This window comes from Eptesicus fuscus, chromosome 2, assembly GCF_027574615.1.
Source record: "Eptesicus fuscus isolate TK198812 chromosome 2, DD_ASM_mEF_20220401, whole genome shotgun sequence".
Taxonomy (NCBI): Eukaryota; Metazoa; Chordata; class Mammalia; order Chiroptera; family Vespertilionidae; genus Eptesicus; species Eptesicus fuscus.
In genome coordinates, this window is record NC_072474.1 from 613,009 (window position 1) to 639,144 (window position 26,136).

Consider the following 26,136-nt stretch of genomic DNA (forward strand, 5'->3'; position numbering starts at 1 on the left):
CAATAAAATATATATTTTAAAAAAAATAAAGGCAAGAATTGTAGGCAGAGTCTCAAGGGAGGATCTCAAGGGAATATTCATCAGTTTTTCTAGGTGTGTTCTTTTAGGGTCATGGTCTCCACTGATTGGTCAGTACCAGGACAGGGGGTCATTAGTCATCACAGCTGATCCTGCTGTCAGCCGTGATGGCCACCCGTGTTGGCCTTGCTGCTTTTCTGGGCCTGGTGCTGAAACACAACTGAGGTCTAGATGGTATCTCTAGTGTGGCCAAAACTCTGTCTCTGTGGTCAACAGACAGAGGCTTTGTTCCTGAGATTATTTTTTTTTAAAATATATTTTATTGATTTTTTACAGAGAGGAAGGGAGAGGGATAGACAGTTAGAAACATCGATGAGAGAAACATCGATCAGCCGCCTCCTGCACACCTCCTACTGGGGATGTGCCCGCGACCAAGGTACATGCCCTTGACCGGAATCGAACCTGGGACCCTTCAGTCCGCAGGCCGACGCTCTATCCACTGAGCCAAACTGGTCAGGGCTGTTCCTGAGATTATTTGATGAGGGCCAGAACCTCATTGTCCTGAGGGCAAATTAACCATCACTCCGCTACACCCACAAGCCATGCCCACAAGCCATGCCCACCAGCCAATCAGGAGCAAATATGCAAATAAATCCAACCAAGATGGCTACAGCTACAGAGAGCAGGAGGGAGGCTTGGGTTTCCCCGGCAATGGAGAAAGCCAAGCTTTCCGCCTGCCCTTGCCGGCCTAAGCCTCCACTCAAGGCTACAAAGTTTCAATGATAGAAGATACATAAATCCAAACAGAAATGGCAGCAGCCACGGAGCACGAAAGAGCTGGAGGCTAGGGTTGCCCCCGGCAATGGAGGAAGCCAAGCTTTCCACACACCCTGGATGGCCCAGGCCTCCGCTTAAGGCTACAAAGTTTCAATTATAGAAGATACATAAATCCCAACAGAAATGGCTGCTGCCAAGGAGCAAGCAGAAGGCTTGGCTCCGCTCCAGGCTACAAAGTTTCAATTGTAGAAGGTAAATAAATCCCAGATACTAGGGCCTCCACTTGGGTTGCCAGAGGGCATGGCCAGCCTGCAAACCACCACAGGACCCTCGCCCAGACCACCCCACGCCCCAAGGGAACCCCCACCCTGATCTGGGACATCCTTCAGGGCAAACCAGCCGGCCCCCACCCATGCACCAGGCCTCTATCCTATCTAATAAAAGAGTAATATGCAAATTGACCATCACTCCAACACACAAGATGGCTGCCTGTGCCACGCCAGCACAGCCAAGGGTTCGGCGAGCCTGAGGGAGGTGGTGAAGGATGGAGAAATGATAGACAAAGAGAAAAGGCTGGGTCTAGGTGGATCTTCTGTGCCTGGCTGAGGCCACAGAACAGATCCAGACTGCAAAGCTGAGGCTTTATTTATAGTCAGGGGCAAACAAGGTAATTTACAATGTCCTTGTAAGTTTCACTTGTTTTGGCAGCACTTGCTGCCCTTCCCACAGCCCACTAGCTACCCAGGAAAGATCTAGGGAGCAGTTACAAGATCAAGCTTAATTCTGCTTAGAGAACCATGCCCCCCAAGCTGGGACTTGTTTGCGACTTTGCCAGCAGGTCAGTCCGAGGCTTAACCCTATAACCGCTTTCTACGGCTGCCCCCATGTGGACACAAGATGGCCACCACAAGATGGCCAGCAGGGGAGGGCAGTGGGGAGGGACCAGGCCTGCAAGGGAGGGCAGTTGTGGGTGATCAGGCCAGCAGGGGAGGGCAGTTGGGAGGGACCAGGCCTGCAAGGGAGGGCAGTTGGGGGCAATCAAGCCTGCAGGGGAGGGCAGTTAGGGGTGACCAGGCCTGCAGGGGAGGGCAGTTAGGGGCAAACAGGCTGGCAAGGGAGCAGTTAGGCATCAATCAGGCTGGCAGGGGTGACCAAGCCGGCAGAGGAGGGAAGTTGGGGGCAACCAGGCCTGCAGGGGAGGGCAGTTAGGGGTGACCAGGCCTGCAGGGGAGGGCAGTTAGGGGCAAACAGGCTGGCAGGGGAGCAGTTAGGCATCATTCAGGCTGGCAGGGGAGTGGTTAGGGGGTGATCAGGCTGGCAGGCAGAAGCGGTTAGGGGCAATCAGGAAGGCAGGCTGGTGAACAGTTGGGAGCCAGCAGTCCTGGATTATGAGAGGGATGTCCGACTGCCCGTTTAGGCCCGATCCCAGCTAAACAGGCAGTCAGACAATCCCTCGAGGGGTCCCAGATTGGAGAGGGTGCAGGCTGGGCTGAGGGACACCCCCACCCCGTGCCTCTAGTTGTGAGAATAAACAAGTCATCTTTTCTGTCAAAGAACAGTTTAGACAGCCGCCATTTTGGACTGCGTGACTTGGCAGACACTATGTTGGCCGCATGGCTTGCAACTCCCCTGGGGTCTCCATCTTGAAACAGCAAAGGCCAACCCCTCCCTTTGGATTAGCCAATTGCAAAAGACTGTGCGCCTGAGCTCCAATCAAGAGCAAGAGACAGATCACATGCGTCAGGGGTTATAAATCCTGAGCAGACCACCTGCTCGGTGTGTGTGGGCTCCCAGACCATGTGTGCGCACCCTTCTATGTAGAAGTAAAGATTTTGCCTGCTGCCTGGCTCCTGAGTATGTTTTGTGTTCTACCAGGACCCCCGACTTGAGGGGCTCGCCATATTTCTTACATCATGAAATGAGGCCTGGAAGACATGATGTGGTCTCGCCCTGTCATTGTTTCCATGGGAGGAAATGGGAGCCTGAGATCCACTCAGCCTGGCACCAATAGAACCAGAACCAGAACCTAACCTTTCCTGATTTCCCAGCTCCTTGTTCTGTTTTCCAGGCTGCTTCCTGAGCTCTTGAGGCTTCAGGATTTCCTGCTGTCCCCTCTGGGCTTACTGTGAATGTGCCCATGAGATTGCTGCTGACGGGCTGTTTCCTGTCCTATGCCTCCCACACTTGGGTGCTTCTCTGTGCAGTCTGGTGGGTATGTGTAGAGGTGGCTAGCCTATTCCCTGCCTATTTTCTTCTCTCGGAATAGCAAGTTGGAGGTGGAAAACCACAATGATACTCTATTTACTTCCTTTTAAAGTGACCAGTGTCCCTCCTGTTTTGCAGCTCTCACACCACCATCTCCCCCAGATTTCCCCCCTCAGCTTGTTTAAGCAGCAGCCCAAACCCAGATGAGTCACTGAGGGCACTTAGGACAGGGATTCTTTACCATGAGATTAGTGGCATGAATGGAGGGATGAGCCCTTAATTTTCATTAGATCTTCAAAGGAATCTGTGACCCTCTTCCTGAATGACTATGCATTTAGAGAGTAGAGTGCAGATGTGTTTTAGAAAAATAAGATAGAGCAACAACAACAAAAATTAGTTGTTTTCTTGTCTTCAAGTAATAATTCAGATAAACTTGGTGTTTGTACAGTCTCTCTTGTCCCTGGGACAGGGACCATGGCAGTCGCATACAGATTATTTGTGATTTCTCCTGTTGGATAGTTTGAGTGAGAGCCAGAGGATTAATACTAAAGCTAATGACTTTGCCCTCTTTGGGAAGGCTGCCTGGGTAGATATGCGGATGCACTCTCCACATAGTGATATTGAGGCTCTGAGATATGTGACCGAGTGGACTCAAGGAGGTACAGGATGAAGGCATAGTACAAGGAGGGATATTCTTTTATAGTTTCTTCACTACCACCTCTCAGTTGAGTCCTCCTTTGAGATTGATCCCGGCCCTGAAAGCCTGATTGTCCTTCTGTGTTTATGGGTTGAGTTTTTAGGATTTAAAATGGAGTTGTGAGTTGGCCTGGCCCAGAGTAACCTCAAATTCCTTTTCCCCGCAGAGGTTAGGTAGGTATTAAAGTGAGGATACAGGCTGTTCATTGGGAGGGAAAAGAATCTTTTTGTTCAGGATAGTTGGAAAGGGCCCTTATTGTTCCTTCTTGGCAGACCAGAGAGCTCAGATGCAGCCGGGGAGTCATACTCTGGAGGGGTGAGCAAGCTTTCCTTGAGATGGTTCAAGGCTCTTAGGTTCCTTCTGCCTAGAGACAAATAACATTTGCTATTCCAACTTGGTTCTGGATTCTCTCTCCCTGCCTTCTGCCAGGCCATTCTGTCCCTGACTTTGTAGCCCCATAGGAATCATAGATACTGTGGAGCCAGGGCCAATGCATGTGGCTCCAGAAAGGAGAGAGAGAGAGAGAAAGAGAGAGAGAGAGAGAGAGAGAGAGAGAGAGAGAGAGAGAGAGAGAGAGAGAGAGAGAGGGATCATTGACCCTTTGTATGACATAAGCCTCTGTAGATGCAAGGATGGTTTCCATTTTGGACGGTGGCAGTTCACTGGTTGAGGCTCAGGCTTGGGACAGTACAATCGCAGCTGCCCTGACGGTCACAGAGAAGAGCTAGTGGGAGGGCGAGAAGAGACAGCATTGGTATCTTGTCTTTTTTTCACTGTGTACGGGGTTTGTAAGACTCTGTGATAGCCTGTTGGGCTCACTGATGGGAAAGAACCCGGATAGAGAAGAGGAGGGAAGGAAGCAGAATGGGCTGATGACCATACGCCTTTGCTAGGACACCAGCTGGATCGTCTCAGGCCTCCTTCGCATAGGAGATGCCCTGTCTTCATCTGCTCACATTAGCTCCCATGTTACAAGGTTGGAAAGTCTTCATTTGGAGCCTTCAAGAGCAGTGCTACCTCAAGTGCCAGTCTGCAATGCGATGGGAAGCATACATACCAGAATGTGAAACTGTTCCCTTCATCAAGACCTTGCTGTGAAAAAAATGTTGGAACTAGCAGTGTGTTTGTTCTGACATAATTGACTTACATCTGGCATCATATAAGCTTCTTGTCTGGTGACCAACCAGTAACACGGTGTGCGGATCAGCAGCTAACCCGCAGACCACACTTTGAGTGGCAGTGCTCTAGAGCTGCCTCTAGTTTCAAAGCAGTTGCTAGGGCCTTAAAAATGTGTATTTGGACTGTGTCCAGCCAGAAATATACAGTCCCGGTTACAGAGGGCTGACTAGATCATTCAGACATAGTGAGAGGGGGGCACAGCCAAAGTGAAAAAGCTGCACAGATGACCAGGCAGCGCATGTGCCAGGGGTGCATGCCCTGCCCTGCCTCCCCTCTGGCCACAGGCCGGCAAACTGAAGGGACTAGAGCTAGGGACCCTCCTTTGGGGTCTGGTTTTGCCTGCTGCCTCAGGTAGCAGGTCAGCCACATGAAGTTGACACTGTCCTTGCAGGAGAACAGCATACTTTGGAGAAGGAGTCACTGGTTATCCTGGTGGTCACTCCTGGATGCGACCAGCTTCCTTCTTTGGAGTCAGTAGAGAATTGTAAGTACCCTGTTCCCGTTCTGGAAGAGCAAGCACTTGTCTGGAGCCGGAGCTCTGGGTGGCCTGGCTCGAGTTGCTGAGGCTAGGCCCGGAGCCATCCATGACTGTGGGGACTAAGGGCCACTAAATGCCAAGAGCCATACACGGTGAGCTTTTCCTGTGCCCTCTACCCAGTGCCTGCAGGCTGACTGGACTGTCACACTGGCTGTTAACTGAGTCCCAGAGTACGCCTACCTTCGAGACTGAGCATAATTCTTTTGCCATTCTAGGAATATGTGTATACTTTGCTGATATTGTCTAAGAGATCTCACACAGAAAAGAGGAGGACTTGGTCATTTGAATTGAGATGAGGTCGAGTCCTGTAACTACCTGTCTTTCCTGGTCAGCAGCATTTGGGCACTTCTCAGTCTCCAAAGTGAAATTCAAGTCTTGGCTTCTTCCTCACACTCTGGATGAGGTAGCTGAAGCTTGGAGAAAGGAGGGTGGTTACAAAGTCTTTGTGAACATCAGAACCTGCACTCACCCTCCGAACATCACTGTTCCTTCCCCAGCATCGCTGTTCCTTTGCCACCAGGAGACTTCATACTTCCAGCTAAAGGATGGCAGGAGTTCATGTTTTTTGGGGGAGAAACTGACCCACAAGCAGGTGGTGGCTTGTAGAGGACTCTGCTGTAGCCTGACCCTCGTCCTGTGTCATCTCCTAGGGCCTGCAGAGCCCCAAGTAACCACCCCTCCACTCTGGCCTCAGGCCTGGCCGCCTTGCAATTGCCCTGCTCTGGGGATGTCTCCTCTTTGAAAGAAAAAGAAAGTGATCTTGCTGTTGTCTTTTAATACAGAACGTGTGGTATGTAATCTGAGAGTAGAAATCTTTAACCACGTCGGGTCATTTCTGTCATTCCAGACACCCTGACCGTAAACAATGAGCAGTGTTTCCTTCTGTCTGAGACCGTCTGGGGAGCTCTTCGAGGTAACACGGTGGAGCTGATGCTGGGGGAGAGACCAGCGGTGATGTGGGACAGTTGGCATTGGTGGGGTGGGAGGACAGGACTGGGGACCCAGTGACTACCCGCATACTCGCATTTTCAGAAGCTTTCTTTGTAGAGGGCAAGTAGAATATTCTCTCCCCCCCTCTCCAGCCCCCCAAAGAGTGTTCTTACAGCTTTCCCGGGAAGTTGACAGGTTTTACCTGTGAGTGGCAGCAGCTCCCCTGAGCGGGTGCTCTGGGGAAACAGTGGGAGACCCTGCAGGCTGCTGTTCAGGGTGCCAGTGGGGGATAGGGAGCTGAGGAGAGGGGCGACTGCCACAAACACTGCCTGTCCAGCTCTCATTGAAGACACTCAGCTGGCCAGGCTTTGTAAAAAGGAAACTACATCAAAGAAATAAATGTAAAAAGAAAGCCCCTCCTCTTGGTTTACTGAAAAGGAATTTGGTCCCTAGATACAGACTTAGCCCAATACCTCTACTTTTGTTAAAACACCTGCTAGTAAAGGATGAGGGACATTCTCAGAGAATTCCAAACCTGGGTTGGGTTTGTCTTTATTCCTTTGCCTCTCCTCTCCCCTCTCCTATGTTTTGGAGAAACAGCATGCCAACTCCCGTTCTGCCCTCTTGTACCCTTTGTGCAAGTGCTAATGATTACTTCGGTCAGACGGGGAATCTGTGACTCCAGAGCGCTGGGCGTCAGAGTCAGAGTGGAGAAAAGCCAAATAGTGTCCTAGCAGTCTGCTCAAATTAGGTGCTGAGTGACCGTGGATTCTCTCATTCTGAAAATTTGAGACTCTGGGATTCCTTCGTGGGGCCTCCAGCTGTTGAGAATATACAATGCTCTGGACTCAACTTGCCTTCCCTTGGGCCTAGCCAAAATCTAGGAGTCTGTGTCCTGTGGACTGGAGTGGCTGCTGGCCTGCTACACCTCAGACCCATTTAGCTGGGTCTCTTCTCAATCCCTGAGGAGGAAAGGGGAATGATTTTTTGTAGGTCCAGATGTGGACCCAGATACTTTGGAAATCAATCTTATGATCATATTTTCACAGTTCAGTGTAGGAGATGTGAAGGGGCAGCAAACCGGGTATTCTCTTTCTCAGCTCCCTTAGCTCTTCTGAGTATTCCCTTTAGAAAGCCTCAACCTCTTGCAGGCCGACTGTTTCTGCATCTGTCCTTACAAGCACACGTCTTTTTAATATTCTTGTGAGTTCACACCTTTGGAAATATGGGTAGGAGGTGTGTAGGTTTTTAGGCTTAATGTGTTTCTAGAAGGGGCACTAAAACCCCTTATACAGCCACCTTCCAAAATAAAATAGAGTAAAAATTGATACTGGCATCCTAATATCCCCCTTTCGTAGTGTTGAGAATCATCAAGCCTCCATTACACCCACTTTAACTTTATGCCCCGATGTCATCCCCTGCCACATGGGGCACCTCCCACATGGATCCATCTTTTCCCACCTCCTGGAGTCTTTATTTTGCCTCTACTTCCTGTAGGTCTGGAGACTTTTAGCCAGCTTGTTTGGAGATCTCCTGAAGGCACAGTAAGTGTGGGCCCTCAAAAAAGGGCTCCTTTCAAAACTTGGGTTTGCTACCAATGTCCATAGTCCTGGAAATCTTATTTTGCTTTAAGACAAAGTCCTAAAGGCTTGAAATGGCCTCAGCAAGAGTGTACAGCGTGGAAACTGGTTTGGTAGATTTGGCCTGTTTGGAGTCACTGTAATTGAGTTATTATTTAGTAATGACTTGAGACTTACACATCGCTCTGAAGAAAACAGCGTATTAATAGTGAAAATGTAGACTCTATAGCAGGCGTCCTCAAACTACGGCCCGCGGGCCACATGCGGGTGTTTTTGCCGTTTTTTTTTTTACTTCAAAATAAGATATGTGCCGTGTGCATAGGAATTTGTTCATAGTTTTTTTTAAATTATAGTCCGGCCCTCCCACGGTCTGAGGGACAGTGAACTGGCCCCTGTTTAGAAAGTTTGAGGACCCTGCTCTAGAGGCTGAGGTTGTGGGACAACTGCATTTAGCCTGGGACAGTGGCTCTCTGGCCAGGTTCCTGCTATGGTCATTGGGGTGGAGGTGTGGGACATTTGGGGAGGCACCTACCCTGCAGCATGGCCACAGGGTGGCTTTTCAGAGATCTTGGGAGACTTTTCCTCATCCCCCACCCCACCTCTCCCTCATAGTGAGTTCCCTTTGAATCCTGACATGTTTACTGTTTGGCCCACACAGTTCTTTATCAACAAGACGGAGATTGAGGACTTTCCTCGCTTCCCTCACCGGGGCTTGTTGTTGGACACATCTCGGCACTATCTCCCGCTGCAGAGCATCCTGGACACTCTGGTACCCAGGCCTTAAGGCCTTCTTTGTGGTGATGGGTCAGGGGATAGCCCAGGTGCCATATTCCTCAAGAGTTGGAGAGTATAAGTAATTTTATGGGCTCCTAGGAAAAATGTGAAGGCTGGTGTGCTCTAAAAGTCAAAAACATAACAAGGGTGATTTAAATTTACCCCCTGGTTACTGTGGACCAGTGTCCAGCCTGTCTTCTGGGATGCAGACGGTGTTATGGGATTGGCTTCTTTGTCCAGCTGAGCCAACTTTAGTTTAGTTAGGACAAGGTCGTAGGGAGGAGATGTGCCAAAGCCTTACCTGGGACGTTTCTCACTATCTTGAGTTTGATGGGCAGTCTTATCTGACAGTTGCTGATCCAACTCAGGTGTCTGCCTTTTCCTTTGCTCCTCTGGTGGAATCATAGGAGTGGAGGCGTCCATCAGTCTTGGCTTCTGAGATTTATGGGTTATGGGGCTACTAAATTCACAATAGACCGCACAATTTGGATAAATACTAGTCAGTTTGGGAGCAATTTGTTTATTTACTTGCTTGTTTGTTTTTTATCACCCAGAACAAAGGGCAGGAGGAAGTGTTAGTCTTCGGGGTATTTGGGAGCTTTTGGAAGACTCCAGGGGGCCTCCTCTCAGTGTGGCTACAGCTTATCTCAAAAAGAGGAGGCTCTGGTTGTCAGCGCCTTTGGTTGTGCGCTGGGGAAAGAAGAAATAAGCCATGTCTTCCCTCCGTGTCAGGCACTCCCTGATGGGAAGGTGTGATAGATCCTATTAACACTTAACCGGACGCCGGGGCTGGCTGAGGGTCTGGGGAGCAGCCCGGAAGTCTGCCCAGTTTCCCAGGCTAGAGGCTGAGTCTGGAAAACCTGTGGTGAGTTCACAGTGATGCTCTAACTTACAGGACGCCATGGCATACAGCAAGTTCAACGTATTCCACTGGCACCTGGTGGACGACTCTTCCTTCCCATACGAGAGCTCCGCTTTCCCAGAGCTCACCAGGAAGGTATGTCTGATTTCACCCTGACCAAGCTTATGGGGTGATGTTTGAACCCAGCTGTGGAGCTGATGGCAAGGCACTAGCTCTCCTCCTACCCAGCCATTTGTAGGGACACACTGACATGGGAAGGGCACTGGATTTGAAATCAGGAGACCTGAGTTCGAGTCCAAGCTGTGCCATTAATTTGCTCTGTAACCTTCAGGAGACAATCTCTTCTGGTCTCATTTTTGTTGTTGTTGTTTTTGTTTATATTCTGTCAGCTGGGCATAATACCTACCTTGTTCACTCCACTGGTGTTGTGGTACACAAATAAAACAATATATGTGATAACTTGTGGGAATTTATGAATAAGTTCTATAAAGATAGTCCCTGATACCAAAGGGCTATGGGTAGATTTTCTGATATCCAGCGAGTCCTGGAGGCATTGTTAGTATCCACTAATATATAAGCCTTCAGGAAATAAGATCCTTAAGGATGTCTTGTGCCTTTCAGGGGTCCTATAACCCTGCCACCCACATCTACACAGCACAGGATGTGAAGGAGGTGATTGAATATGCACGGCTTCGGGGGATCCGTGTATTGGCAGAATTTGACACTCCTGGCCACACTCTTTCCTGGGGACGAGGTAAGAATAACGTCAGGGGTTGGAGGAAGTCTGCTGGTCCTGCCCTCCTTGGGGCTTTAGGGCATTAGCGCCATACCTTCTCCTAGAAGGATGTTTTCTGTCAACCTCTGCCACCTGGGAATTAGATAGGCAGAACTTACTTTGGGCGAAGGAGACCACTTCTTAATATTAAAATATGGGCAAATTCTTCTCAGGTGTCCTTGTCTTAATGAATCCCTTGTGGGTGGTCATGCCCTAGAGTGGGAGGAAAGATTTTGCCAATTTGGCTGAATTGGCTCTCTGCTTTTCCTAAAGGCAGTTTGAGAGCTGCCATTGGGAGCGAGGGTGACCTCTGCTGGAAGCAGTGTGTCAAGGCAAGAGTGTGTGCTGACAGTTTGACTACCTGCCACCCTCTATCTGTCTGTGATTGTGGATATAGATGTATTTCTTTGATTGTGACTAAACACTCATGATTACCAGTGTCTTTGAGTCCCTGGGTGTTTCTACCTGTGTGAGTATAATGTTTATTATACTTAGTGTGACTTAATTCCTTATATATATGGCTGGGCAAGGGAGTCTATGTATTTGTGATACTTGTGTGGGGTTCTCCACTGGTTTAGGTGTCTCTGGATTATTGACTCCTTGCTACTCTGGGTCTCAGCCCTCTGGTACCTTTGGACCAGTGAATCCCATTCTCAACAGTACCTATGAGTTCATGAAGACATTCTTTTTGGAGGTCAGCTCTGTCTTCCCGGATTTTTATCTTCACCTTGGAGGAGATGAGGTTGATTTCGCCTGCTGGTATGATATTCCCCTCTCAGCCTGATGAATTACTTGCTCAGTATAGAGATTAAGCCCTGACAGGCTACCTGTCTCAGGTGCTGCTCAGGGACTAACCTCTGAGACAGCATTCTTTCTCAATCTAGATGGCTCAGGTCTTGGGCCTTTCCCCTCTCCAGCTACAGAGGGGCCCTGCCTGGTTTTAGCAAGGCTGTGAATGTGAAACTCCCCCTTCCTCTTGTCATATCCTTGAGATATTTATGGGAAAACCAGCTCTAGGCACAGAATTGTTTTGTTAAAATCCAGGATAGGGGAAAATAATTTATGCCTTTGAAGGCTTAAAATAGTCTGGTTGAAGAGGCAAGACACGGATGAATTTGAGACTAATAGATGGCAGTGTTAAGTTGTAAGTTCCAAATCCTCAGATCTACTTAGCTCAAAAGAGGTTGAAGGGCTTCTCTGAGGAGTGGGCACTAGAACTGGATCTGGGGAAGTAGTTTGGTTTTTTTCAAGACATGGAAGAGGAGAAAAACTTTCCAGGAGAAAATGTGAGCAAAATACAGACATTGTGGGGCAAGGGAGTGGCAACAACACTTGTATCCAACTGGAATAAAGAACCAATAATAAGAGAAAAACAAAATATCCTAGGGTGGGGGTTAGAGAGGGAAGCCAGAATCCAGTGTGCCAGAGCCCCAGGTCAAGACCTCAGAGCTACATGCCACCGTCCAGAGAGATCAATATGTGTTCTCTTAGAGAGTTTGAACTTAAAGCTGTTCAGGTCCAGGCTCAAACTTTCTCAGCCTATATCAGTGGCCCCCTTCATACGGCTTTGTTCAGCAATACCTTCCATATTTGGGGTCTCTGAGATCCTCAGTTGATTATTATTTCAGGTGTAAAGGAAGTTGTAGGAAGCCAGGTGACTAATCCCCAAGCTTTGGAAGGCTTTTAGGATGGTGAAAGAATTAATCTTCATTTTCTCTTGGGATTTAGGAAGTCCAACCCAGATGTCCAGGCCTTTATGAAGAAGAAAGGCTTTGGTAATGACTTCAAACAGCTGGAGTCCTTCTACATCCAGACGTGAGGAAGGAAGGAGGGCGGGCAGGATCCCTTGGGTCACCTCATATGGGTGACCATACCAGGCGAGGTCCTTTCTTGACAAACTCTCTGAGCCCCTGAAAAGAGTCTCTTGTCTTAGCGTGGTCCTTTCCAAAGTGGGGACGACACTGTTTAATCAGGAATGGGCCCCTAGCCAGGCTCAACCCCCAGATCACTGGCACCAATAGCCTAGAGCCTCTCTGAGCTGAGCAGACACTTTCTTTACTCTTCAGGCTGCTCGACATCGTCTCTGCCTATGGCAAGGGCTACGTGGTGTGGCAGGAGGTGTTTGATAATAAAGTAAAGGTGAGCCAGGGGCAGGGGGAGAATGAACCACCTTCAGTGCCTCCCTCTGGTCTCCCAGCCCTTCCCTGCATAGCCTGGTCCTCCTGATTTGGAGTAGGCTTTAATGTTCAGAATACGAGGACCCATCTCCTCTTTCCCCTCTGGAAAGGTTGCAGAGATCTGGGTGTGGTTTTGGAGCCTCTCTGTAGCTTCCCTCACTACAGATTGATCAAGAGTTATTTCTGCTGCTAGGTAACTTGGATTCCCAAGACTGGCTTAATGGGTTAGGTTTTTCTTCCTGAGTCATAGACTAAAGTCTTACAGGTCTGCAAAAGCAGGGTTTCCCTCTCCTTCATTGTTCATCAATGAGATCCCAGCTTCCTTCCACATGCCAGGGCTCCCCAGGAACCTTGTCCCATCCTCAGAAATATCTAGAGACTCGGACATGGTAGCTTCCAGTGATTCTGCTGGGCCTCACTGCTTGCCTCCCTTAGCTCACAGCCAGTATTACTATCTCAGACGGGGACGAAGCAACAGGGAGCTCTCCGATGGCCTGTGGAGTCCTTGACCTCTGCACTGGGCTAGGAGCTCGTGGTTCAGAACCACAGAGAAGTACTTTGCTGCTGGAAAGCAGAGGGAGTACACACCCCTTGGCCTGTTGCCTGTATAACAGTGTGGCCCAGGAATCTCCTCAGCTTCATACCATTACCACCCTTTGACCTTTGTGACAGGTTCGGCCAGACACAATCATCCAGGTATGGCGAGAAGAAGCACCAGTAAGCTATTTGAAGGAGCTGGCACTGATCACCGAAGCCGGCTTCCGCGCTCTGCTTTCTGCCCCCTGGTACCTGAACCGCATAAGTTATGGCCCTGACTGGGAGGACTTTTACAAGGTGGATCCCCTGTCATTTGAAGGTGAAAGCAGGGTGCTCTCCTTCCTGACCAAAGGAGGCTGGGCTTGGGCATAGGGTGGAAGGCAGAAGGGTCTGGGCTGGGTATTTGAGGTTAGGAGATGAAACAGCCTATCTGAGGAGAAGGTGGTTGAAGGGGAACCTTAGAGTTACCTGTTGTTGCTTGTTTTCCCATAGGTGGTCCCGAGCAGAAGGCTCTGGTGATTGGTGGAGAGGCCTGTATGTGGGGAGAGTATGTGGACAGCACAAACCTGGTCCCCAGGCTCTGGTAAGGGTTTCCTGAGGACATGGAAGTTGGGATTGTGGGTATAGGGTCTCCCGTACAGACTCAATCCTGTCTAGCCACCCCCAGACTAGTATCCTTCTTTCAGGCCTGAGAGAGGGGCATTGCAGTGATCCTTCTGTTTGTAGTAATATCCACCTCTCACCTGACTTCCACCTGTGCTTCTCCAACACCAGTTAGGCATGTAGGACAGAAAGAGATACTGAGGCCTGGTGAGCACAGATGATTTGCTCAGGATCCAGCACGGGAGTCCATGATTCCTATAGCAAGACTTTCCTAGACTGCCTCAGCGGCCTCACCAAGCCGGGAGGGTATGGAGTTGATATTCTCACAACACCTGCCACTGCCGATACTGTCAGTAACGTGATGCCTTTAAGACTTGCTCTGGTTCTCCGGTCTGTGGGAGAGAAGAGTGGGATCACTTGCCACATTTAATGAAGATAGAGCTGAACCTTGAGGTCCCTGGGAGCCCTTCAGCCAGGTTGTCGCTCTGAATGGGTGTTGGTCACATCCCTTGGCCCTGAGGCTAAACAAGAGGCAACAGCCCGTGGGTGCCCCGCCTCCTCGCAGGGAACCCCGGGAAACCTGGTGCATGTCCTCTGTCCTCCAGGCCCAGGGCAGGGGCTGTCGCAGAAAGGCTGTGGAGCAACAAGGAGGTGACTGACCCGGACTTTGCCTTTAAACGTTTGGCACACTTCCGCTGTGAGCTGCTGAGGTAAGGAGGGGAGCAGGGCAGGGGGTTGGGACCCCTTACTGACAGGAAAAGAACACAATAATCGCTAACACTTACACTGGTAGAGGCTAACTGGTGGTAAACTCTGTGCTTAACCTTTTACAGGCATTATTTTGTTGAGTCTTCACCACAACTCCATATAGCAGACATAGCTTTATCCTCATTTTGAGATAGGCATCTGAGGCACAGAAAGGTTAAGGAACTTGCCCAAAGTCGCTTAGAATCAGGATTTGAACCAGGCCAACTTTAGAGACTAAGCTATGCTTTCCTGGGCTCTCGTGACCCCTTTGCCCCTCTTGGGGATAAGACTATATAAGATGGTTATTTCCCTGATCGATTAATTGATGAGGTGTTGAGGACCTAAGGGATTCAGCCTAGTGCAGAGCAGAGCCCCAGGCTGAAAGCCAAGCGTCTCAACTGTCTGTAATTCACTGGGTGACTGAGCTAGTTCCCGACCGTCTCTAAGCACATTGCTTACTTGGATAATGAAGGAGTCATGCCTAGAGGTGAGGCTGAGAACTAAGGACAGATTTTCATGCCTGTATAGATTGGGTAGCATCTCAGTCCCCTACCTCCACCACATTCACAGTATTTTAGAACCCTTAAAGGGGGACTCAGTGGGCCAGGAATACTGCATACCCGTCAGGCATCTACTTTTTTCTAAAGGACCGGAGTATTACGGACTGGGGTACCAAGACAGACAGGTCGGAAATAGGGAGGTGCTGCCCTGGCCAGGAAGCTCAGTTGGTTAGAGCGTCGTCCCGGTTCGCCAAGGCTGTGGGTTCAATCCCTGGTCAGGGCACATGGAAGAATCAGCCTATGGATACATAAATAAGTAGAACAACAAGTCAGTGTTTCTCTCTTTCTCTCTCTCTCTCTTTCTTTTCTCTCTAAAATCAATCAATAAATAAAAAATTTTAAATAAAATAAATTTATAAAGAAATAGGCATTCCCCAAAGGCCAAGGGAGGCGGACTTAAGGGTGGGTGGAGGTGGGCAAAGGGGGAGGAATGGGGACACCTGCAATTAGGTCAACATTAAAATTTTTTAATAAAAAAAGCTCAGTATCTAACAAAACTTTGCTACCAAATTAATATTAATTCATATCCCTTTGAAAATCAGTAGTATCTTATAGACCACGGCAGAGTGCGCATTAGTTCACATCGTTATTATAGCAAAAGCATGTATACATTTTAGATTCTACAGATGGAACGGATTATTGTTGAAAATGAACTATTTGACTAGGACTATTAATCTTCACAGAGTAATAAAATGGTCTTTAATTATTTGGAAAATAATAAAATAAATTTTAAAAGAAATATGGAGGTGTTCCCCAAAGTTCCCGGGTGTCCCTGTATCAGAATCATCTGGAGCACCTGTTCAGAATGCAGATTCTTGCCAGCACTTGGCCCCACCCGAAGTGAGAATCTCTCGAGGTGAGAATCCAAGTAATACTGGTAGACAGTGACAGTTTGTGACACACTGAAATGTGGGAAAGGAATACTTTATTGTGGTGAGGTGTTGCTGGGGCCTAAGACTGACCCCCTTCTGAATGGCTCATCTCATCCTGTTTCTACATGTCCTCTTGCAGACGAGGTGTTCAGGCCCAGCCCCTCAGTGTAGGCTACTGTGAACAGGAGTTTGAACAAACCTGAGCGAGCAACCCAGGCACTGAGGAGGGTGCTGGCCCTAGAAGAGTGACGGCGGGTCGTAGCCCCTTGCCCACGTGCCACTGGCTGGAGAGAACAGGTCTGGTGCTGTGCTGGCTTTCAATAAAGAGTGATGGTGACATTTTCAACCATGAACATGGATTATCTGTGTAAAAAAATGTGAGTGGCCCTGGGGGAGGGGAGCTGCCAGGACTGGAGTCTGCTCCTGAGTGGTGGGACTCAGTAGGGCCCAGCCAGGTTGGGCTCAGTATCTGCCCCTGGAGGGATCTTGTAAGTTGAAGACTGAGAATGAAACCCATAGCATTTGTGCTGTCCTGTCTCTCCACGCTCACACGTAGTCCAGATACATACCCCCGTCCTCTAGATACTTCCCTCCAAGTGGGGAGGTCACTTAGACCTCCAAGACTTCTGTATATAAAGACATATAGGGGTTCAAAGAAATTCTGGCAGTAGTGAGGGCTCCAGACCCAACCTGGCCACAGAATAGCCCTGCCCCATGCATGTTCACATACTTCTCTCCTAAAGCTTTTCTTCTGCTTTGAGTTTCTTGTTACTTCAATTTTATGCAACCATTATTTAAATGTTATAGAACACATATGGTCTTGGCACTGTGGTAGGTATTGAATATGAAGGACTTGGTCCCAAGAGGCCCCCAAAGCCAACGACTTCCATCCTCCCACTCATTTTCGGCCCAACTACATCGTTTAGAGAATTTATGGCACAGCTGAGACCAGGAGAAGAAAGCCTCGGGGGTCCAGGAGGTGGGCATATTACTCTGGAAGAAGGTCTTTGAACAAGTGACCAGTTTTCTGTAGGAGGAAGTGGCTCATGGTGGACCCAGTCTGTCCCCTGGAGGGGTTCATGTTCAGAGGTGACAGTGCAGCCCAGAGGTAGGGGCAATAGTGCACAGCAACAGTTTTAGATAAGGATTTCTTTGACCATTACTGACATTCTTTTACCTGGTCCTGGTCCTGAGAGGTTCCCAGGCATTTCTTTCAGAAAGTTTCCAGTCTGGCGGACTCAGAAGCTTGGGGAAGGCAGGACTGAGAAGGGATCTGAGTAAGATTTGGTCCTTAAATAGCATCCTTCAGTCCCTCAATCATTTTTCTTTGGGGACCTGGTTGGAGGTACACCAGCCCTGCCTTCTTGTACTATTTCTGTAAGGACTGGGTAGGCACCTTTTACCTGCAGAACCCTTTTGGGGGTGGGGTTTTCACACAGCCCAGAGGAGCCATGACTAGGGCTCTGGCCTAGAGGAACACCACGTGCACCCACCAGGGGAACCCCTTATGTCCATTACCCAAGAATCCTGTGGGGTGCTTCAGTCAAGACCTTCAGTGGCGGGATGTGCTGTTGGGCCCAATGATCATGAGGGCATTTATCAGAAGATCATCAGACCTCAAATTGCTGACCACAGCAACCACCCAGTTGCTCCCATTGCTTCCCCACCTCAGCTCCTTCCACATGGGCTGTGGATTTAGTGCCCCACCCTACCCAACCTGCCTGTGTTCTCTGGGCACCATTAGGGATGGAGAAATGCCCAGACTTATTTGCTGGTTCCAGTCATCTTGTGGCACAAAGAGTCTGCCCCTCTCTTTCCTGTGAATCTCCTAAGGATGCAAAGCAGGCCTAGTGGGAATACAAGTAAAGGAGTGCATGGAGGCTGGGAACACATCCAGGCCCCCTCTCCTTGGTAGAAGTTGAGGCCATGTGCCAGGTACCCACCCCTTCTTGGAATCTGGTATTTTCAGGTACATCTCAGTGGATTAGCACATGTATGGGGAGCAAAGGACTAGGGCACAGGTGCTCCACAACACTAGAGATGGGGCAGCAAGGGGGTGATGAAAGGCAAATGTACTAGGAAAGGGTGCAAAAGAAATTATATGGTTATAGACTAAATTTATATAAATGTAGACATACATGTCTGTTGACAACATTAGCACTCTAAAATTTAGATTTTTATAGTTTTGTCAATTTAATTTGCAAAATTAATCAATACAGGCCATGACAATTGTGTATCATATACATTTTCCTTTTTTTCCCCACTACAAAAGTAGGAATTGGACCCAGCCAGTGTGGTTCAGTGGTTGAGTGTTGACTTACGAACCAGGAGGTCACAGTTCAATTCCTGGTCAGGGCACATGCCCAGATTGCAGGCTCAGTCAGTGATTCTTATCATTGATGTTTCTGTCTCTCCCTCTCTGAAATCATTTAAAATATAAATATATATATATGTATATATTTTTTTAAGTAGGAATCGGGTGCTTTGTTTATTAGAATCATTCTGTATGTTTTTCTTTGTAAATAAATAAACTCTGAAAGTTTGAAAATTACTGTCCTTTTAATATATGTACAACATAAATCCATATTAACTAGTTTTAGTGAAATGTTTTCTAGATATATATAGTCCCCAAAAATGTATACATACACTTTGAATAATTATAAAGGTGATGTTTATTAAAATACATAAAGTGTGTGTGTGTGTGTGTGTGTATGTGTGTGTGTGTGTGTATTTTGGGGGGACACCCTTCAGTCCTGACAGTTGTTTTTTAAAAATCCTTTTTAAAGCAGTCCTTGTGTATTGTGTGTGTATGTTCGTGCATTTTTCAATGAGACCTTTAAAATGAAACTATCACCCTGCTGGTGTGGCTCAGTTTGGGCAACATCCCTTGCACAAAAAGGTTGCTGGTTCAGTACCCCACAGGGCACATGCCCAGTTTGCTGGCTGTATCCCCAGTAGAGGGCATGCAGGAGGCAACTGATCAGTGTTTCTCTCCCTCTCCCTCTCTAAAAATCAATTTTAAAATCTTAACCTTTTGCACTCAGATGTCGAGTGTGACTCGACACGGTTAGCATCGGTAGCAGCTCGTATGTCAAATTGTATTGAATGTATCAATAATTTGAAATATAAAAAATCCAAATAAATAAGTTTGTATGAAAAGAAACTCCAGTTTTTTATTCTATTGCCGTGCTTTGTAAAATCTGGGGTATTTAAAAAATTAAATCCCGAGTAGAATAAAGGAATCGAGAAAAAAGCAAGCGAGTGCAAAGGGTTAATAAAGGTTCAGCTTGAAAATGGCGGCATAGGTAAACACCTGTACTTGCTGCCTCCCACAACCACATCAAAATTACAACTAAAATACAGAACTATTAACCAGAACTGTGGGAAAGTTAGCTGAGTGGAAGCACTACAACTAGAGAGGTAAAGAAGAAATCACATTGAGACTGGTAGGAAGTGCGGAGGCACGAAACAGGGTGTGCCGCTTTTTAATCGGAGGGAGATACAAGCTCCCGCTTGCTCTGAACTCCAGTGCTGGGCAAGACTCTCAGGGACCCAGATACATACAGGAAGAAACTGAACTGTCTGGCATCGGGGCAGGAACATGGGGGCAGCTTTCTTTCAGACAGAGGTGCTCGCAATGGTCATTGTTCCTGTGCTGGGACCTCCCTGGTGCAGGGCTTACTGGCAGCCATTGCTGTTTCCTCTGCCCTGGAGATTCCCTGAGACCCCGCCCCACCCAATTTACAACCCCACCCAAGCTGCACACAGCAGCTTTTGCGTATGAATGGCCTGTCCTTTCTCAGCCTAAAACTTGTCAAACAAGCTGCAGCTAGGTCAGGGAGCCTCAAAGCTATCAAAAGAAGGCCCAAGGCTGGCACCAGCAGCAGCCTGCCTTGCTTCACAGCTGGGCCTCATCTGGATAATTTCAAACATGATACAAAGAGGAGAAATCTGCAGATCCCTCTGTAGCTCCTGCTGGGTGGCCCCAGGCAGTGGCTGACTTTGCATTTCCTTGGAGATCCAAGAGCAAATGTAGCCTGTGGTCAGTGTGAGACCATACCAGATTACAACTCTTCACATCCATAAGTGATACACTCAAGGGGCAGACTCAGTGAGCACCAAAGCCCCACTGAAGCAAGTCCTGCCCCATAAGGGTGTCTCCTGCACAACAGATCTTCCAGTGTAGACACAGCTGGTCCTCACAGCCAATTGGCCTGGAGGTCAATTCCTCCCAGTGACACCAATAGCAATCAAGGCTCAACTACAACAAGACTGTGCACACAAAGGAGTACACCAAGAGTGTCCACCTCAGGTGACTGGGGAGGCTGATCCACTGGGCCCTAGAGGACACCTACCACACAAGGCCATTCTATCAACTCAAGGAGACTTAGCAGCTACCCAGTACATAGAAACTAACACAGGAAAGCAGCCAAAATGCGGAGACAAACATGTCACAAATGAAAGAAATGGAAGAAAGCAAAATACTGGATATAGAGTTCAAAACCACAGTTAAAAGGTGACTCAAGAATCTTCTAGAAACCTCCAAGGAACTTATACCTTCAAGGATCTTAGTGAGAATGCCAAAATGGAAAAGGACCAGTCAGAAATTAAGCACACACTGACTGAAATAAAGAATATACAGAGATTCAACAGTAGACTAGAGGATCCTAAGACACAAGTCAAAGATTTGAAATACGAGGAAGCAAAAAACACCCAACTGGAAGAGCAAAAAAGGAAAAAGAATCCAAAAATATGAAGATAGTGTAAGAAGCCTCTGGGACAACTTCAGGTGTACCAACATCCGAATTATGGGGGTGCCAGAAGAAGAGAGAGCAAGATATTGAAAATCTATTTGAAGAAATAATGCCAGAAAACTTCCCTTACCTGGTGAAAGTCCAGGCAGTGCAGAGAACCCCAAACAAGAGGAATCCAAAGAGGACCACACCAAGACACTTCATGTTTAAAATGCCAAGGGCAAAAGACAAAAGGGAATCTTAAAAGCAGCAAGAGAAAAACAGTTAGTTACCTACAAGGGAGCACCCATACAACTGTCAGCTGATATCTCAACAGAAACTATGCAGGCCAGAAGGGAATGGCAAGAAATATTCAAAGTGATGAATAGCAAGAACCTAAAACCAAGGTTACCCAGCAAAGCTATCATTTAGATTAGAAGGTCAGATAAAGAGCTTCACAGACAAGAAAAAGCTAAAGGAGTTCATCACCACCAAACCAGTATTATATGAAATGCTGAAAGGTATTCTTTAAGAAGAGGAAGAAGAAAAAGGTAAAGATAAAAAATTATGAACAACAAATACATATCCAGCAACAAGTGAATCTAAAAATCAAATGAATAAAAAATCTGATGAATAGGATAAACTGGTGAATGTAAGAGAATCAGGGTCATGGAAATTAAGCGGACAATTCTCGGGGGAAGGGGGTATGGGGAGTGTGGGAAAAGATTGGACAAAGATATTATATGTGTATATGCAGTACCTATGGACATGGACAGTGAGGTGCCGAGGGCCTGGGGTGGGGTGGGAACTGGGTGGAAGGGAGCTATGGGGGGAAAAAGAGGGACATCTGTAATAATCTGAACAATAAAGATTTAAAAAATGTTTAAACCTTAAAAAAATAAAAGTAAAATAAAAATTCCCATGAACCTTGCCTACTTTCACAGCAATCATTGTACTCTAACCACAATCATGTTATGTCTTCCCTACCACAGTAAATACTCTTATCTTTAATTAGTTCAGATATTTCAAACAAAAATATACAGAATAAAATAATGAACACAGTATAACCACCACCCAGCTTTATCACATCTTAATAGTCATATATTTTCAGATATTATTTAGCTGAAACATTATATATGCCCCCAGTCCCTTCCCAAAATAAGAATTTATTTTAATTTTCATTTCCTCAGGCTGTCCGATACTTAGCTGTACTTTTTCTTTATTGTTAAATTCTTTATGACTCACTATATAGAAAATTGCAAAGGGATGTTTTAGAATCAACTCAAAAATTGTGTTTGTGAGAGGAGACAGACCAGTTGGCAGGCAGACGGGCTGGGAAATGGGGCATGTCTGTGCTGTGTTGGTGTGCTGCTGATCATGAGAAGGGACATAATGGGGGTATCTGTGTAATCTATAATAATAAAAGTGTAATATGCTAATATGACCAGACAGCCAAAGACCTCCCGGATGTCATTCTGGGCGTCCTTCCAGATGAAGCTGCCATGGCGGGGGCTGGGGCAGAAATGGTTAGGGGCAATCAGGCAGGCAGGCAGAAGGATTAGGGGCAATCAGGCAGGCAAGTAGTTAGGGGAGATCAGGCAAAGCGAGTGGTTAGGGGTGATCGGGCAGGCAGGCAGGTGAGCAATTAGGAGCCAGCAGTTCCAGGTTGCAAGAGTGATGTCTGACTGCCAGTTTAGTCCAATCTTGGGATTGGGCCTAAACTGGCAGTCAAACATCCCCTGAGCGGTCCCAGATTGGGAGTGGGTGCAGGTTGGGCTGAGGGATCTGCCCCCTGCACACATTTCGTGCTCCAGGTCTCTAGTCTATTATGATAAGGTATTCAAACATGAAAATTCAGTGAAAACTATGTAAGTCAGAAATTTGAATGAAGGTATTTGTGGAGATACATCCAGGGGAATGAAAACTGACATTTTTATGTGCTTGCTCTTTCAGGCACTGTTATAAGCACTTTATTTGACATTAACTTCTTTAATCTTCATCCCAATCACTGATATAGGTATCAGTATTTTCTTCATTTGACATATAAGTAAATTGATATAGAAAGGTTAAATGACTTGTTCATGGTTATACAGCTAGGCTGAGTTAGAATTGGTACTCAGGAAATATGGAATCAAGCTGTGGATGAAAAGAGGCCACATGCTAAATTGACTAGCTCAGAGACCGAAAGTAACCACAAAAAATGAAATTAAAACTTTTTTGCCGAAACTGGTTTGGCTCAGTGGATAGAGCATCAGCCTGCAGACTGAGGGGTCCCAGGTTCGATTCTGGTCAAGGGCATGTACCTTGGTTGTGGGCACATCCCCAGTAGGGGTTGTGCAGGAGGCAGCTGATCGATGTTTCTCTATCATTGATGCTTCTAACTCTCTATCCCTCTCTCTTCCTCTCTGTAAAAAAATCAATAAAATATATTAAAAAACAACAACACTTTTTTTAACTAAAAGCAGTTTATGGTGGCAGTCATGTCCTAGGCTTATATCTTTCTTGACGAAAGTCAATCTTTACCTTAACTGAGCCTGTCTATGTTGTCTATGATAACATATTGTTGTAATGTGAAAGTAATTTACCTTTTTCTAAACCCCTCAAAGCACAAGCACTGCTCTGGAGAGACCACAAATCCCCTCATGTTATTGAGTTAATTGTTAACTATCCTGTACCTATCTAAATAAAGGAAGTATGTGTCCATCATTTTACTTTTAATCCAATCCCAGAGGTTTCCCTGCTTTGCTCTCTCCTGACTCCCTAATCTATTACCAAGGGGTTTCATGTAACCAACATATATCTCCTCTTTTAATTGTAATCATAAAATAAGGTGCAAAACTGCCATTCTCCATAGCATTATCTCAATCCATTGAGATTTTGCTTCCTGGCAATTGTTGACAGTTTGACTCAAATAAACTCACAAAATGGGTTGAATATGTCTTACGTTGACAAAGCTCATCTAGTTAATTCTGCCCTGTACCTCACTGGGCCATCAGCCATTTCCCACTCTGCACCAGACATCTTGCTCTTAGACATTGCACTCAGACATGGAATGAAGCTGGATTCTCAGCTATATCTGAGCTCGTGTCCTTTTCCTCTCAAAACACTTCCTTTGTGAATGGCTTCTTTTTTCTCAGCACACAAATAGGCAAATATCCCCTATATTCAAGTAAATTAAAAACACAATCCTGCTTTTTCTCAGTCAGGTTGCCTGAACAATTTCAAATTTGTGTCCACTTCCCATCCAGTCTTCATGAAGGCACTCACTCAGGCCAACAATAACAGACATGTTGCCAATCAAGGGACATTTCTCAATAAGAGTGTAAAACATGAGAAAGAAGATGGCGGCCGATGGGAAGGAAGACTGCAAGATAGTGTGTGAGTGAGGAAACAAAGGGAGAGTGTGCGGTTTCATGGGGAGTGTTTGTTGGTGAGTTGAGGGACAGCTATACTCCAGGAGACGGTGGGGGACTGCCGTACGGGGCTCTCCCGAATGAGCAGCACCCACTGCTGCTGGGTTCCCTCCTGGAGCGGCCGGCTTGGACGCAGAGACCGCGCCATCTTGAAGGGGAAAGTGGATGTTATCGGAAGCTTGAAAAGCCCAGGGAATCTACAACTACAGCACCCACTAAATGCTGCAAACCCGAGAACACTGGTCCCCAAGTGGCACAAGCACGTGGATTTAGAGGAGTTCTACACTCCCTCACAGAAAGGAGAGGGAGAAATACATAACCAGACACCCAGAGAAGAGAGATCCTGGGGAGACAAAGAAACAGCCTGCATATGAAAGAAAAGCCGGCAACACCAGAAAAGGAAGTAAACTAAATGGAGGCAAGCAAACTGTCAGAGAAAGAATTCAGAGAAATGGTCATAAGGTGGATGAAAAGAATGGAAGACAAATTTGACAATATGTGTAAGAACCAAGATGAAATGAAGAAGCATCAAGAAGAAATGAAAAATGACATTGCTGCTGTAAAGAACTCAATAGAAAGCATCAAGAGTAGACTAGAAGAAGCAGAGGAACGCATCAGTGAGCTAGAAGACAAGCTAGGAAAAAATACCCAAGTAGAGCAGCTTCTAGGAAAAAAAAATTAAAAAGCAGGAGGAGAGCCCAAGGGAACTTTGGGACAACACGAAACAAAACATCCACATAATAGGGGTTCCAGAAGGAGAGGAAACTGAGCAAGGAATAGAAAACCTGTTTGAAGAAATAATGACACAAAACTTCCCTGATATAGGGAAGAAAAACCCCCACACAAATCCAAGAAGATCACTGAGTCCCAAGCAAAATGAACCCCAAAAGACCGACGCCAAGGCACAATATAATTAAATTGGCAAACACCAGTGACAAAGTAAGAATCTTAAAATCGGCCTGAGAGAGACAGAAAGTTACCTACAAAGGATCCCCCATCAGACTATTGACTGATTTCTCAACAGAAACTCATCAGGCCAGAAAGGAATGGAATAAAATATACAAAGTCCTGCAAAGGAAGGGTCTGAATCCAAGAATACTATACCCAGCAAGGCTATCAATCAAAATTGAAGGTGAAATCAGGAACTTCACAGACAAAAAGGGACTAAGGGAATTTATCACCACCAAATCAGCAATGCAAGAAATGCTAAAGGGCATGCACCTGGGTCTGGGTGAGGCCATGCACCCCTGGGTCCGGGTGAGGCCACGTGCCCCGGGGCCCGGGTGATGCTGGGTCCCGGGTCCAGGTGAGGCCGCGCGCCCCTGAGTCTGGGTGAGGCCGTGACCCTGGGTCCAGGCGAGACCAAACCAGAGGGAGTCGGACCTGCATTACCACCATTTGGCCACCATCCAGAGCTGAAAAGTCAGTGCCGACACGTACACATAAGGAACTCGTGGACATTGAAATTCGGTCTCAAAAGAACTGTTGGTCCAGAAAGAAACTCACTACAGACTGATTCATTTGCCTGTCAGCATAACTATTATTGCTCATCTCACATTCGGTTCTTATATTTCTAGTAACACATGATCTCACTCATCTAGGAGAAATGATGAACAACATAGACTGATGAACAAGAACAGACGCAGAAACAAGGAGGCATTGATCGGACTGTCGGGCCTCAGAGGGAGGGTAAGGGAGGGTGGGGGTAAAGGGGAGAGATCAACCAAAGTTCTTGTGTGCATGCATACGAGCCTAACCAATGGTTAAGGACAACAGGGGGGTGGGGGCATCCGTGGGGAGGGGTGTGGGATGGGAATGGGGGGATGAGGACAAATATGTGACACCTTAATCAATAAAGAAATTTTAAAAATAAATAAAAAATAAATAAATAATAAAAATCAAGTGAATAAAAAATCTGATGAACAGAAAAAAAAAGAAATGCTAAAGGGTTTGCTGTAAAAAAAAATAGGAAGCAAAGAAGGAAAACAGGGGTAAAGAATAAAAATGGCGACAAACAAGTACCTATCAATAATAACTTTAAATGTAAATGGATTAAATGTCCCAATCAAAAGACATAGGGTAACGGAATGGATAAGAAAACAAGACCCATATATCTGCTGTCTCCAAGAAATCCACCACAGAAGAAAAGACGCACACAG

At 46.9% G+C, this 26,136-nt stretch overlaps 1 protein-coding gene across 3 annotated transcripts in view; it reads left to right on the forward strand.

Annotated features, from left to right (window-relative positions):
- Positions 1–16,177, forward strand: part of HEXA (hexosaminidase subunit alpha) — a 28,833-nt gene extending 12,656 nt beyond the window's left edge. The window contains exons 1-14 of one of the 3 annotated variants that reach the window (XM_054725140.1): positions 2,952–3,003; positions 5,268–5,360; positions 6,262–6,327; positions 7,842–7,888; positions 8,583–8,693; positions 9,594–9,695; positions 10,182–10,314; positions 10,914–11,094; positions 12,064–12,150; positions 12,402–12,474; positions 13,185–13,368; positions 13,542–13,632; positions 14,258–14,362; positions 15,971–16,177. In XM_054725140.1, coding sequence (XP_054581115.1) covers positions 2,967–3,003; positions 5,268–5,360; positions 6,262–6,327; positions 7,842–7,888; positions 8,583–8,693; positions 9,594–9,695; positions 10,182–10,314; positions 10,914–11,094; positions 12,064–12,150; positions 12,402–12,474; positions 13,185–13,368; positions 13,542–13,632; positions 14,258–14,362; positions 15,971–16,034 — 1,374 coding nt within the window. In that variant the 5' untranslated portion in view covers positions 2,952–2,966 and the 3' untranslated portion in view covers positions 16,035–16,177. Of the gene's footprint in view, positions 1–2,951; positions 3,004–5,267; positions 5,361–6,261; positions 6,328–7,841; positions 7,889–8,582; positions 8,694–9,593; positions 9,696–10,181; positions 10,315–10,913; positions 11,095–12,063; positions 12,151–12,401; positions 12,475–13,184; positions 13,369–13,541; positions 13,633–14,257; positions 14,363–15,970 lie in introns of those variants that run through there. The other 2 variants (XM_008151376.3, XM_054725138.1) reach the window with 2 other exon arrangements.
- Positions 16,178–26,136: the final 9,959 nt, after the last annotated feature.